Genomic DNA, 15,293 nt, shown 5'->3' on the forward strand with positions numbered 1-15,293 from the left:
TTCCAGACCCCCAGCACCCTCTGGGTGAAAAAAAGTTCCCCTCAACTCCTTCTACCAATTACTTTATCTATGGTCCCTGGTTATTGATCTCTCTGCTAAGGGAAATAGGTCCTTCCTATTCACTCTATCGAGTCCCCTCATAATTTTATACACCTCAATTAAGTCTTCCGTCAGCCTCCTCTGTTCCAAAGAAAACCACACCGATCTATCTAATCTTTCTTCATAGCTAAAATTTTCCAGTCCTGGTAACATCCTCGTAAATCTCCTGTTCCCTCTCTAGTGCAATCACATCCTTCCTGTAATGTGGTGACCAGAACTGTACGCAGTATTCTAGCTGTGGACTAACTAGTGTTTTATACAGTTCAAGCATAACCCCTGCTCTTATATTCTGTGCCTCGGCTAATAAAAGCAAGCATTCCGTATACCGCCTTAACCACCTTATCTACCTGGCCTGCTACCTTCAGGGATCTGTGGACATGCACTCCATGTCTCAACCACAGATTTGTAAAGTTAATAGGCAAGTTTAATGTGATGGAAATAGCCTGGCAGAAGGAAATAATTGTTACTTGACAGGAAGTGTATGCAGTTGCAAAACTTTTAACACATTAGTTGATCATTTGTAACACTGAGCATGACTAGTCCAGAACAAGTGTGGTCTTCAGGTGAAATGGTAGTTACTGGGCAGGGTCTAGTTGGACCAAGGTGCGCATATGTAAGATTTTCAGACTCCCATGTACAGTCTGTCTTTATTTTTGTATGAGGCTTTGATTTGATATTTATAGTTTAAAAATAGCAGAACTTGGGGCAATTTAGGAAGCCGAGAAGTAAAGTGGTGGGAGCATAGCATTTATGCTGCAGTACAGGGTGAGGAGCTGGGAGAAGCAAAAGTAGGGCAATGGAACACCCTCATTGGGAGGATGTAATTGCAGTATGATACGTTTACATAAGTAGTTCTTATAAATACAGATATGGGAATTTATAATTGAGAAACAGTTGACACAATAGTGTGATCAAAAGATGATTACACAAGGTTTCGTAGTCAGGAAGTGTGAACAAATTAAGATTTTTAATGTGTGTGTATTAAAAATAAAAACTGTGATGGTTGTACGCTCCCCTGATTATTCCCTTTGTTAAGCACCTTACAGCATCTTGAATGTTAAAGAAGCAGTATAACTGCAAGCTGTTACTCCTGTAGAGACAGGACTGGTATATTATTGTGTATATATATTAGTAGGTCTCCCATGGTATTGGTAACAGATAGTATGGGACTTGGAGTTTGGTTTGGTGTTTACCAGGTTTCTCGGGCCCTGCTGGTGCCTTAGATACAACACTGGTTCAGACAACACCAATTCAGCATAATCAACATGCCACTGACTCGAGATAAAAACCATACACACCTTTTTGATACTGAAAGGTACAGGTATCACTCATTTGTCTCTCAGGCTACTGTATAATATTTGTAATGCTATTTACCCACCATTTTACAGAACTTATATAACTTATTAAATATATTTATTTTTAACTCCCACAAAGAATTTCCAGGATCTGAGAGAAAATAACAATGGGTGGAGTAGGGCATTGGGATAATGCACAGGGTGGGTGTGTGTTTGTGTGTGAAGACAGACTTGAAAGAGTGGAACAAAGCAGGCTCAGGAGATTACTGAGTGGCAAAGGGCTCTAGTTCGGAGTTACCTTTAAACTGTCCTGCAATCCCACGCCCGACAGAAGAATGTTCGATGTGCCTGTGAACATCTTTAAAAGACCTCCATGTATAAAGTCTGCCCTCATTCTTCTTCTCTTGACAGTTAAGTCCCAGGGTAGACTATCTTTCCTCATAACTCAGCCTCTAGATTTAGGAATCATCCTTGTAATTCTTCTCTGTACTTTCTCCAATATTATACCCATTTCCTGTAACACTGATCAAAATAAACATCATGCGTGAGATGCAGCCACACCAAGCCAGATCAACTAATAATACGTTTCTCCTAAATCAGTCACTCGCTGTCGGATACAGAAACTGATGATGACCCTAGGATCCTTCCTATTGGTACATTTGTCAGAGATATCTGTCTGTTTACCAATTCTACATTATTATTGATTCCTTGAGTCCTGAGAGAAGGGGTGGGGCACGGTTCAGGGAATTCAACAGTACATTATGGATGACAAGTGATAACATACAGTGTCAGATTTTTTTTCAGTTAGTAGCACTATATGATCTAACACTTCTTATAAACCAGCAGTGCTAGGGGATATCAGCTGGTTGATGTCTGGGAGCAAAAAACAAATATTTTTTTTCTCTCTAGATATACGACGAAGAATTGAGCTTATCCAGGACTTTGAGATGCCAACAGTTAGTACTACCATTAAGGTTTCAAGAGATGGCCAGTATATCATTGCAACTGGTAAATTAAATGACTGTTTTATATGAACTTTTATTATTATTTCTCGTGCTTAATTGTTTCATTTATTGGTCATCTTTCAACTTGGTTTATAAAAACCTCGATGTACAGTATATAACATTTTAACCATTATGGAGTAGTATTATCAGTTAAATTGGTTTCTTACTTTATCTCCCAGTAAGATAAAGCAAAAAAAAGGTAGTTAACATTTGTGTTTTTTTATTTTCTTTAAACTGCTATTTAGCTGAAAGTTTTATACAGCATTGAAATCTATTAGATAGAAAATCCACCACTTGGTGCAGAAGACTACAGTAAGACCAACAAATCTCCAGGAACAGGTTGCATTTATCCCAGAATTCTGAAGAAAAACTAGGGAGGATATGTGAGGTGCTGCCAATCATCAAGGGTGCCTGGACACTGGACAGTACCAGTAGATTGGAAATGGGCTGTTTGGTGCCCATATTCAAAATCGGTGACAAAACAAACCGGCAACTACAGACCCATCAGTCTTCTGTCCATTCCATGGAGGTTAGAAGAATGAGGGGTGATCTCATTGAAACATATAAGATTCTGAGAGGACTTGACAGGGTAGATGCTGAGAGGTTTCCCCTGGCTGGAGAGTCTAGAACTAGGGGGCATAGTCTCAGGATAAGGGGTTGGCCTTTTAAAACTGAGATGAGGAGGAATTTCTTCACTTGGAGGGTTATGAATCTTTGGAATTCTCTACCCCAGAGGGCTGTGGATGCTCAGTCGATGAGTCTATCCATGGCCGAGATGGATTTTTTTTGGACTCTAGGGGAATCAAGGCGGGAAATCGGGTGGGAAAGTGGAGTTGAGATTGAAGATCAGCCACGATCTTATTGAATAGTAGAGCAGGCTCGAGGGGCCGTATGGTCTACTGCTAATTCTTATGTTCTTGTGTAAAATAATGGAATCGATTATCGGGAGTAAACTTGAGGATCGTCTACACAACAACCTAATTAACAGCAGTCAGTAAGGCTTCAGAAGGGGACAATCCTGTCTGACTAAGCTCCTCGACTTCTTTGAGAAATTGATAACCCAAGTGGACTGGCAAGCTGTATGATGTGGTCTATGTTTGATAGAAGTGCCCCATAAGGGCTACTAATTAAGTTCAAAGCTGTGGGGATTCAGTGTAAACTCTGGGAATGGATAAGAAGCTGGCTAAAGGCTAGGAGTGGGCGGGGAGCACTGAGTGGGGAGTCTCCGGGCTGGGACCATGCTCTTTCTAATTCACATAAATGACTTGGATTCAGAGGCTCATTACAAAGTGGCCAAAGTTGCACAAGACACCAAAACAGGAGGAGGAAATTGGAGAAGGCAGGTCAGAAATTACAGAAGTATTTAGACAAAATATGTAAGTGGGCAGAATAATGGCAGGTGAAAGTTAATGCTGAGGAGTGTAAACAACAATACTTTCATTTATATAGTACCTTTTTAATGTAAAAAAAATAAAGCCCAAGGCTCTTCAGAGACAGAAAAATGGACGTCATGCCGAAGAAGGCAATATTAGCAGGAGTGACCAGAAGATCGGTCAGAGAGGTGAGCTTTTAGTAGGGTTTTGAAGGAAGAGAGGGAGGATAGACGGGTTTAGAGAAGGAATTAGTGTGTGTGGCCTAGGTGGCTGAAGGCATCACTGCTGACGGTGGGATGAAAGGAGGGCGTAAGAGTCCACAAAATGAAGAGTTTGGGGGGAGCGGGGGTTGTAGGGCTAGAAGAGGTTACAAAGATTGGGACGGGCAATGGTATAAAGGGATTTAAACACAAGGATGAGATTATTAAACTTTAAGCATTGGGGGGGGCCGGGAGCCTATGTAAGTCAGCAAGAACAGCGCTGATAGGCAAGGGGGACTTGATGTGGGATACGATATGGGCAGCAGAGCTTTGGACGAGTAGAAATATACGGAGGGTGAAGGGTGTAAGGCCAACCAGGAGAGTGTTGGAATAGCTGCGTCTGGGGGGGTGACCAAGGTATGGATGAGCTTTTCAGCAGCAGAGGCGCTGAGGAAGGGGTGGAGGTGGGCAGTGTTGCAGAAGTGGAAGTAGGAGGTCTTTGTGATGGTGAGGACATGGCGTTAGAATCTTGGCTCGGGAACAAATAGGACACTGAGGTTGTAAACCGTATATAATATAATAGCAAAATACTGCGGATGCTGTAAATCTGAAATAGCAAACCGTATGGTTCAGCCCGAGACAGTGGCCAGGAAGGGGGATTGAATCAGCGGCAAGAGTACAGAATTTATGGGTGATATTAGAGCAACTTCTTTTTGAGAATGAATGTGTATAATACTTTCGCTCTCCATTTCTAATACAAACCTTTTATCTTTGCAGGCACATACAAACCTCGGATTCGATGTTACGACACATACCAGTTATCAATGAAGTTTGAACGATGCCTAGATTCAGAAGGTTGGATAAATAATTTTCTCTATCTTTTAATAATTTAACTGTCAATGTTTAAATAACACTTCTAATGAGTGACCTAAAGAAAATGTAATACATTTCGACTCTACTTTCAGTCTACACCATGCAACATTTAATTATAAGTTTGTAACACCCACCTAAAATTTGATTATTGTTTTTTTTCCTGTTTTTTCTTTTTGCAGCTATGTTCAAGGAAAATTGTTCTCCATTTAATATAATTTTGTACAAAGAAATTGACTTGTATGATTAACTTTAAACAGCAACTACTTACATTTACATTGTGCCTTTACTGTAAAAAAAAAAAAAAGATCTAAGGCGCTTCACCAAAACTTAATCAGGCAAAAATTGACACTGATACGAAGAAGGAGGTATTGGGAGGAGTGACTGAAAGCTTGGTCAAAGAGCTAGGATCTAGGAAGGGTCTTGGAGGGAGGCAGAGAAGTCTAGGGAGGGAATTCCAGAGCTTGGGGCATAGATGGCTGAAGGCACAGGCACCAATGGTGGGGAAAAGGGATCTTGGGATGCACCAGGTCAGAGCTGGAGGAACGCAGCGCTCTTGAAGGGTTGTAGGTATAGAGAAGGTTACAGAGATAGCAAGGGGCGAGGCCATGAGGGGATTTGAACATCAGGATACAAATTTTAAACTTGAGGCAGTGGGGGTTCTGGGAGACGATGTAGATCAGTGAGTACAGAGGTGATGGGTGAGTGGGACTTGGTACAGGATAGGATACAGGCAGCAGAGCTTTGGAGGAGCTGAAGGTTATGGAGGCTGGCGAGGAGGTTATTTGAATAGTCGAGTCTAGAGGTAACACAGGCATGGATGAGGGTTTTGGCAGCAAATGGGCAGAGACGGGTAGAAACGTGCAATGTTAGAGGCAGTCTTTGTGATGGAGAGGATATGGAATTAGAAACTTTTAGCTTGGGTCGTATAAGACGCCGAGGTTAAGTCAGGTTCAACCTGAGACAGTGGCTAAGGAAGAAGACCGAATCAGTGGCAAGAGTATGGAGTTTGTAGTGGAGACCAAGACAGTGGCTTTAATGTTTAACTAGTGGAACTTGCAGCTCTTCAGGACTGGATGTCGGTCAAGCACACTGACATCATAAACGGTGGGAGGGATTGAGAGGTGGTGAGGTAGAGCTGCATGTCATCCACATGCATGTGCCACCTGACCCCATGTCTCTGTGTGATATCCTCAAGGGGCAACATATAGATAAGAAAGAGGAGGGGCCAAGAATAGACCTTGGGAGACTCGAGGTAACTAAAGTCATTGCTGGAGATGTTCTGACTGTGATTGGATTGGAGGAGTGGAACCATGCAAAAGCAGCCCTACTGAAGAGGAAACTAAAGCGAGTCGCTGAAGGAGGGTGGTCAGGGAGGAATATTGCATCACAGTCCTGAGGAAGTCATTTGTGACTTTGATTAGGGATGTTTCAGTTTTGTAGCAGGGGGGCAACCTGATTGAAGAGTTCAAACACGTAGTTGCAGGAAAGGTGGGCGTGGATTTGGGAGGCAAAAGCACATTCAAGGAAATTGGAGAGGAAAAGGAGGTTGAAAGTAGTTTGCAAGGGCAGAGGGCTTGAGGGTGTTTTTTTTTTTTTTCAAGAGGAGTGTAATGACCACTGTTTTGAAATGTTGTGGGGACAGTACCTGAGGAGAGGGAACCATTTACAAAGCCAGCATGGAGGCCAGGAAGGGAAAGTTGGGTGGTTAGGAGTTTAGTGGGAACGTGGTCGAGGGGAGATGGGGGAGGACAAGTGGAAACCTTGGGGAAGATGTGATTTGGTATTGGGGCCACACTGCTACCATGACTATTTGGGCAGGGAAGCAGGTAGAAAGTATAGCCAGGTGGGAAGGCTTCAGTAAGGTGCAAGATGTTTCCACCTGCGAGACATGTTTCTTTCACATCCATGTTATTGGAGCCGTCCACAAGAACATCATGGGTGGCAAGGGCCTTGTCCATGTGTGACTGGACATTCTGGAGGGAAATGTCGAGAGAAAGGTGGTGATTGGTGATCCACTACCAGAGTCCAAGGGGTAGTGGTTGGTGGGGTGAGCGAGACAGGAAGGAGGTTGCCACGGTTAGCCCCTAGATACCTTTAAAGAACCATATTTAGATCTGAGTGATTTGTAAAATGTCAGTGAACATAACCTTATGTCCAATTGTTTTTAACTTTTATGTTACTTTGGATTAAGGCTATGTAGTGGTTGGGACCCTGGCACCTCAACATGGGTGTCCGAGATTGGCGAATAAGTGGATTATGCCTGCACTCTTACAGTATTGGCTGCTGCTTTTTTGGGGGTATCAAATGGTAGCCAGGCAATTTTCCAACTTGGATGGGGAGAAAAAACTGGCAGCAATCTTTTGAGATGGCTCTCATTTTATATTGATTTTGAAATGAATAAAACTTCCAGCAGACATTTTATTTCAAGATCAGATTTCAGGTTTGATTGAACTAGTTAAAAAATGTATTGGCATAATGAACTTTGATGTGTGTTTCCAAACAAGGCGGCCTGTTGAGCAGTAAGACTTGCTTAGAATTAAGAACATGAGATGATAAAATCATTTTAGGAATTGTGAAATTGCAGCAAACTTGAGTGCCAGGAAGCATTAATTTCAGAGTTAAATTTGAATTTTGTTTACTTATATTTTGTGTTTCAGTTTGTAGTCGAATATTGATAGTGAAAGTAAACATAATGTGGTCATTTTCAATCGGTTTTGTTTTGCAGTTGTAACATTTGAGATTTTGTCAGATGATTATTCAAAGGTATGTACGTCCTGCTGTATTTTACTAATGTACAGTTTGTATTTTAAACGATTAGAAGACTTGCATTTATATAGTGCCTTAATGTGTCTCTGCGAAACCTCTCCCAGCACTTCAAACAAATTGCAAGTAATTATGCTTCTGTTCTCATTTTAATAGTTGTTTTTCTGCTTTTATAGATAGTCTTTTTGCAGTGTGACCGTTATGTCGAGTTTCATTCACAGCATGGTCGCTATTATAGGACACGAATCCCCAAGTTTGGTAGAGATTTTTCCTACCATTATCCATCATGTGATCTCTATTTTGTAGGAGCGAGGTATGCAAATGGGATTTAAAAAAATATATATTTTACTTTTCAGTTCTGAGCCAGATAGTTGATGATAAGTAGCACTGGATAATGTGGGGCATTTACATAAAATGTACACAATATTTTGGTGACTTTTAACAAGTAAGTCCTCACAATTGTCTTTGAAATGTGTTCTTAACACTAGGCTGTGAAACTAAGTATGTAGACCTATATTTCTGAATTTTATAGTTTCTGTTTTAATGGGACACTTTTTTTGTTTTGAATTGCTAAATATGTGTCGCGGTGCTATTATTGATAGTCAAACAAAGTGATTTGTATTTAACTCTCTTGCACACTGTTTCTTACCCCACCACCCTATTGGTGTGGGCATCAGATTTCACACTGCTGTAAAGGGGGAGATTGACTCTCTTCCATTGGGAATTATTTATAACCTTGCCAATGGGCTTAGACCATGGTTTATCCGTGCTTGTAGTACCACTTTGACCTTGGAGATCCACATCTGTCTTTATTTTACAAAAGAAATACGTTTTGCTTTATCTATGCACTTTGGGTAGAGTAGAGGAATGCCTAACTAGAGCCATTGGAGGATGTTTCGGGCATTCCAGCTATAGTGACAGTGACTGCAGAAAATTTAGCATTTACAGGAAACTTTGGTTTAACCGGAGGTGGTATGTCCGGAAACCTCGCTCTACCGGCAGAATTCACCCCCCCCCCCCCCCCCGAAAACAGCGCCTGAGTAACCGGCAATGTTGCCGGTTCCGAGTCCGAGTCTCTAACTCGGCAACCGTTGGTCAGTGGGGGTAGTTCTACAAACTGCCACTACTCGGCCTCTTGGCGCCAGCGGAACTCGGATCACCTCAGAAACCCTGCATCAGGAGTCTCACCCTCCCACGCTGCCGGTAGCCTCTTCTGATCCGCCATTTTTTGGGGTTCCAGTACAGTACTGTGTGTCTCCAACGCTGCTGCAACTCATTGGACTGCATTACGGAAATCCCAAAAGTTGATCCAACCAAAAGGAAGAGAGTGGTGTTAACTTTAAAACAGAAAATTGATATATGCAAACGACTAGAAATGGGAGCAAAGCGTATGCACATTATGAAGGAATTCAAAATCGGTTCGTCAACAATGTACGACATCAAAGCGCAGAAGGATAAGCTGCTCAAGTTTTATGCAAGCTCGGAGACATCTAAGAGTGTAGAGAAACGGCGCACGCTTCGTAAGCCTAAGCTTGAAGAGCTGGATACCGTGCTTTGAGTGGTTTGCTCTGAAGTGTTCAGAGGGTGTTCCGACTTCCGGACCCATGCTAATCGAAAAAGCGAAGGATTTTTACGCAAAGATGGAGCTCACTGACAAGTGTGCTTTCTCTGATGGATGGCTATCGTGCTTCAAGGCACAGCATGGGATACGACGACTCGATGTTTGCGGGGAGAAGAAATCAGCTGATCACGACGCCGCAGAAGAATACTGCGATTATTTCAATCGGATTGTGCAGCATCATGATTTGTCGCCAGCACAGATATACAATGCCGATGAAACTGGCTTATTTTAGAGGTTTTTGCCAGAATCAACACTTCCTGGGGCTAGTGAGGCTAATGCTTCAGGTTACAAGAAAAATAAAGATCGTGTAACCGTGCTAACATGTGCGAACGCTGCTGGATCACACCGGGTTAAACTTCTCGTCATTGGGAAGTATAAAAATCCCCGTGCATTTAAAAATGTGAGGCACTTACCTGTTGAGTACAAAGCTCAAGCAAATGCTTGGATGGATAAGGAAATCTTTTCAAATTGGTTCCATCATACTTTTGCTCCATCTGTGAGGGAACATTTCCGTAGAATAAGGAAACCTGAAGATAGCAAATGCATTTTATTGCTGGATAATTGTGGAGTCCATCCGCATGAATCCGAGTTGGTTTCTGGAAATATTTTCACCATTTATTTGCCACCAAATGTAACTTCTCTCACAACCCATGGACCAGGGCGTTATCCAAAATCTCAAGTGTCATTACAAGAAAGACTTCCTACGTAGACTGATAAGCCAAGATGACAATACAGGTATTCAGGCATTTCAGAAGGAATACAATCTTAAAGATGCCATCTTTAATGTTGCATGTTCCTGGAAATTGGTGAAAGGTCACACTTTGAGACAAGCCTGGCGCAAATTGTGGCCTTCTGTAATGTTTGCTGAAGGTTCTTCTTCAGAGGAGAAATTTCGTGGGTTCAATCTTCGTCCGCGGAAGACTGCAGTAATGAAAATGGCTGACATGGTGACAGATGTAGGCCCAGCAAACCCTCTACATCATCTCAGTGAAAGTGATATTGAGCAATGGGTTGATGCCGATAGAGAAGTTGCTGTTGTGCATTTGCTAAGTGATGATGAAATAATGGAGACTTTTGAATCCAAAGAAAGGAAAGTGTGATGGAAAATGAAGACTATGAGATTTCTGAAGTGAACAAGATTTCTTGGGCTAAAGCTGCAGCAGAGCTTGCTTCATTCATGAAATTTGCTGAAAGCCGTTCTTGCTATTCTGCCCAAGAAGTTATGCAGCTCCATATTTTGCAGTCTACCTTTTTACAAAGAAGGCAAGAGTCCACTAAGCAATCAGACATCCAGGACCTGTTTAAGAAAGCTTCCAAAAGAGTTGGAGCAGTGGAAGTGCCTGAACAATCTGTTGAAGTGCATGATCCTGATGACCCAGTTGGCTTGGAATAAGTGCACAGTCAACCACCGTACAGTACTTTATACTGTACTGTACAGCCGTTTAAGTTTTGGTGCACTGCACAGTCGTTTATAAGTTTTGTTTTACTGTTAAGTTATTAAAGAGTTATGGATTACCATCAACTGGCAGTACTGTACTTAATCAAGCATCTTTCACCATCCATTTAACACAACATTCTGTAGGTGAGTACCCAATTACTGTATACTGCACATTTCTTGATTTTTAAATTTTTCTTAGTTAAAAACAGCCTGGGTAGATAATCCGCTCACCACTCCGGGACTTTTGATAGATCGGTACCACGCCGGTGTCGGATATCAGAACTTTTCCTGTATAAGTGTTACAATTCACTTTACACGGTTGAACATTTTCTAAAATTGTACAGTTGTCTTCTTGACTGAAATTATAATGAATCATGACCAAAAATTTTGTAATAATTGGGAGTGAAAAATGATTAAACTTTATAAACTCGGGGGTGGGGCGGTGTGGGATGGATAGAAAAATAAGCACCTCTGCAACACCAAGATGCCATCATAAGCACTTCCAGACTGCAGGGAAAATGCTGTTGACAGTGATAAACTAAAGACTAATGAAAATAAAAACCTTTACTGACTTCACTTTTTCTTTTAAATGCTGTTTTGCTTAACTTTTTTGTTCCTCTGCAGTTCTGAAGTCTACAGATTGAACTTGGAGCAGGGACGATTCCTAAATTCCTTACAGACAGATGCTTCGTAAGTATCTTAACTTGCATTGTTCTCGCTCTTTAATATAATAAAATGTCCCACAGCATTTCAGAGCCAAAGGTAATTGGACACCGAGCAGTAGTGTGAGAGAGGTTGGGGTCAATGACTAAAGGCATGGTCAAGAGAGGTGGACTTTGAGGGAGGGGAGCAAGTTTAAGGAGAGCGTACCAGAGTACGGGTCGAGGTGGCTGAAAGCTCTCCTGTTGAAACTGGAGGGGAGGTGAGGTACAAAATGGATCAGAGTTGGATGAGCAAGGGCACGCACGGAGGTTACAGAGGTAGGGCAGGGTGAGGCCTTAGAGGGACTCTTAGATGAGGACAAGCATTTTGAAATCAATGCATGAGTGGTGAAGTTTTGGATGCGTTGTACTTTGTGGAGGCCAGCAAGGCCAACATGTGGGAATGAGTTATAGTAGAGATGGAGATGAAGCAGACATGGAAATAAGCAGTGGTGGCTAGGATGTTCAGTTTGAAATTCAGCTCGCTCACAGGACACCGAGGTTGCGTCCTTCTCTTGCTGAACCATGGAACATTGTATGAGGTGGCCTATATTATGCAAGTAAACAAGTCTGCCACTGGGGGGAGCTATTGCCTTGCTATAATGCACGTTACTTTAACCAACGGAACCTGTATAACATGTAGTCCAAGGCGGGAGAGGAATGTGGAATTGTTAAGTCATTGCATCATTTTTGTTAATTATTTTAAACATCGCAAAGGCATAGGAGCTTGATAGGCTGAATGGCCTTTTCTTGTTCTATGTTTGTGTTCTTAAGGTTTGTACACAACATGGAAAGAACAAGCTAACATTTCTCCAACAGAAATGGGGAATCATCAGAAGGTAAAAAGGGAAACCATGTATGCTTTCTAATGAATCCATAAAGAAAGGTTGCTCAGTTTAAGCTTGGGTTAGGAGAGAAGCAGGACTTTGGAGTTGAAATTCAAAAATAAAACAGACAAACTTTCAACAAAAATTCAAATTAGTCATGGCCGGAGTGTAATTTGAGGAACACTATATAGCATTTGATTTATTTTGTATATTATACCTATTTTAATATGAATTTGATTACATTGTGTGTGTGTCTTTTATAGCAAGATGTCATACAAAATGCTATCTTAAATATACATTTTAATGTTAACTATTTATTTATATTCTCAGGCAGAACAATGTTTGTGATATTAACCCGACACACTACCTGTTTGCTACTGGGACAACTGAGGTAATACCTAAAACACTGGTTTCCTTGTCAGAATATAGTGAGATACCAGATACCACATACAGTGGGTATACTTCGAATCGTAGAATGATACAGCTCCGAAGGAGGCCATGCGGCCTATCATGCCTGTGCCAGAAAGAGCTCTCCAATTAGTCCCACTCCCCCTGCTCTTTCCCCATAGCCCTGCAATTTCTTTTCCCCTTCAAGTATTTATCCAATTCCTTTTCGAAAGTTATTAATTGAATCTGCTTCCACCACCCTTTCAAGCAGTGCATTCCAGATCATCACGACTCCTGTTGTTTTTTAAATCCTCATGTCGCCTTTGATTCTTTCCCGCATTACAACAGTGACTCCACTTCAAAAGTACTTCATTGGCTGTAAAGTGTTTGCTGCTTTTTGAGGCCTTGACATTTTTCCTGAAGTGCGGTGCCCAGAATTGGCCACAGTACTCCAGCTGGGGCCTAACCAGTGTTTTATAAATATTTAGCATAACTTCCTTGCTTTTGTACCGTCTTTATAACAGCCTTCTCAACTTGTCCTGTCACCTTCAAAAATTTGTGTACTTGCCGCTGATGCAGAGTTACAATTTCTTTACTATTACATGATGATTATATTCGGACAAGCGCCTTAGTCAAATAACTTGTCAGCACTAACTTTCTGGACTGGCAGTGCCCATGGAGTAGTACTCCAGGATGAGCCATTGCTTCCTCAGGAGATGGGGTATTCAATCTTGATCAACTTTGATCAGAAATTCATAAAATATTGCTGATTAGTTTTGTGGATTTAATAATATAATAATAATAATCAACTTTATTGTCATTGTTAGTGCACAAGTGCAGTACAACGAAATGTAGGCTTGCGGCTCCCGAGAGTGTACATTTAGATTAAGACATTTAAACATTCAACATACATTTGGCTTGTAATACATTAACATAAACATAACCCTAATAAAGTGCATTGGCAGATGTGCAGGCTTTAGAGTTTATTTGTGGAGTTCAGTAGGATGACAGCCCTGGGAAAGAAGCTGTTCCTAAATCTGGTCGTTCGGGTGCGAATGCATCTGTAGCGTCTCCCAGATGGCAGGAGGGCGAACAGACTGTGGCTGGGGTGGGTAGGGTCTTTGATGATGGACCGTGACCTCCGTAAACAGCGTTTCTGGTATATGTGCTCTGGTCGGTAGCCGGGTGCCGGTAATGCGTTGGGCAGTTTTGACTACCCACTGCAGGGCTTTCCGGTCATAGTAGCTACAGCTGCCATACCATACTGTGATACAGTTCGTCAGGATGCTCTCTATTGTGCAGCGGTAAAAGTTAGAGAGGATCAGGGGTGACAAGTTACATCCCTTCAGCCTCCTTAGGAAATATAGGCGCTGCTGGGCCGCCTTCACCAGAGAGGAGGTATTGAGGGACCAGGAGAGGTCCTCCGTGATGTGGACTCCGAGGAACTTAAAGCTGTCCACCCTTTCCACCACAGCCCGTGGCAGTTTTGAACTGCTCATGTTTATGACCATTCTGGCGAGCACATACTAGATTAAAAATATTCAGTTAAGAGCATTGTCGCATTTAAATTCTTTATAGTCATAGCAGCACAGTTTAGGTGTTGAAGTGAGATTAATTGGGTGATAAAGTTGCAGCTAGTAATTATTTAGATTTTTTTAATGTTTTACCTCTTAAAATATTTTTTGTCCATTTTAGGGTAAAGTAGAATGTTGGGATCCACGAACAAGAAATCGAGTAGGAATACTTGACTGTGCCTTGAGCAGTGTGACAAATGATACAGAGTAAGCAATATAGTGTGAATGCATCTATAATAAAAAACATTGAGTGATTTCAAGATACCAAAGACACATGTAGGTGGCACTGTGAATGTAAATGTGAATAATTGAGTTTAGTGGGGGCGACAGCCTTTTACTTGGACATAAAAATTCCCAATGTAACCTGTTCGCAGAAAAATCAGATTTCTGGCTGCCCCAGGTCAAAGCAAGTTTAAAAAAAAAAAAAAAAAAAAAAATTAAGTATTGAAACCGAAAAATGATGGAAAAACACTTGCGGACTCAAATCATTGAAGCGAAGCTTGGGAAACAGCTTCTCAGCAGTTCAACTTCAGTCTGCTCGTCAGCTGAAAAATAAGCACACATCAGAAGTCATGGAACTGAAAGGGAAACAAACATACAGGAAAAAAATAATTTCACTAGTAATAGCGTAAGTAAAGTGAAATAACAATTCAAATTGGAACTTGTTCCCTCCTCATCCTCTAATCTCCCCTTCTCCATCTACCTCTCCCATCCCTTTCCTGATTCTCCTCCCCCCCCCGCCCTTTATTTTTTGCCCACTGGGTTCAGTTAGCCTACCATTTTCTAACCACCTTGACCTGAATACTATACTTAGTCTTGACTCTCTGGAACACTATGGGAGTTCTATCAATATTGATTAGATTTAGCGCTGCAATCTGATAACCCGTGCCTCTGACTTTACTTTTGTCTGATTTAATTTTTTTCCTCCATGTAGGGATCCTCCACTAGTTCATCCCAATAATAATGTCAGTGATTGAGAAACCTGATTGCAGACCCAAGCCCATATAATGCTCTACCTCGGACTCTTCAATTGGAGCTAGTTGTTTTCTGTGTGTGGAGCCTGGACGATTAATCTAGACCAAGTCATTTTCACTGTTGGCTAGAAATGACTGAAAATTAACAAAATAAATATCGTCTC

General features: G+C 41.6%; 1 protein-coding gene across 1 annotated transcript in view; it reads left to right on the top strand.

The window, feature by feature from the left end:
* nol10 (nucleolar protein 10) overlaps positions 1-15,293 on the top strand; it is a 71,537-nt gene that overhangs the window by 15,307 nt on the left and 40,937 nt on the right. The window contains exons 3-9 of the mRNA XM_085996316.1: positions 2,304-2,402; positions 4,749-4,826; positions 7,570-7,607; positions 7,784-7,920; positions 11,291-11,356; positions 12,525-12,585; positions 14,277-14,362. Coding sequence (XP_085852442.1) covers positions 2,304-2,402; positions 4,749-4,826; positions 7,570-7,607; positions 7,784-7,920; positions 11,291-11,356; positions 12,525-12,585; positions 14,277-14,362 — 565 coding nt within the window. The remainder of the gene's footprint in view (positions 1-2,303; positions 2,403-4,748; positions 4,827-7,569; positions 7,608-7,783; positions 7,921-11,290; positions 11,357-12,524; positions 12,586-14,276; positions 14,363-15,293) is intronic.

Source organism: Somniosus microcephalus, chromosome 9, assembly GCF_052327205.1.
Source record: "Somniosus microcephalus isolate GS21.2 chromosome 9, FLI_Smic_1.0, whole genome shotgun sequence".
NCBI classification, from domain to species: Eukaryota; Metazoa; Chordata; class Chondrichthyes; order Squaliformes; family Somniosidae; genus Somniosus; species Somniosus microcephalus.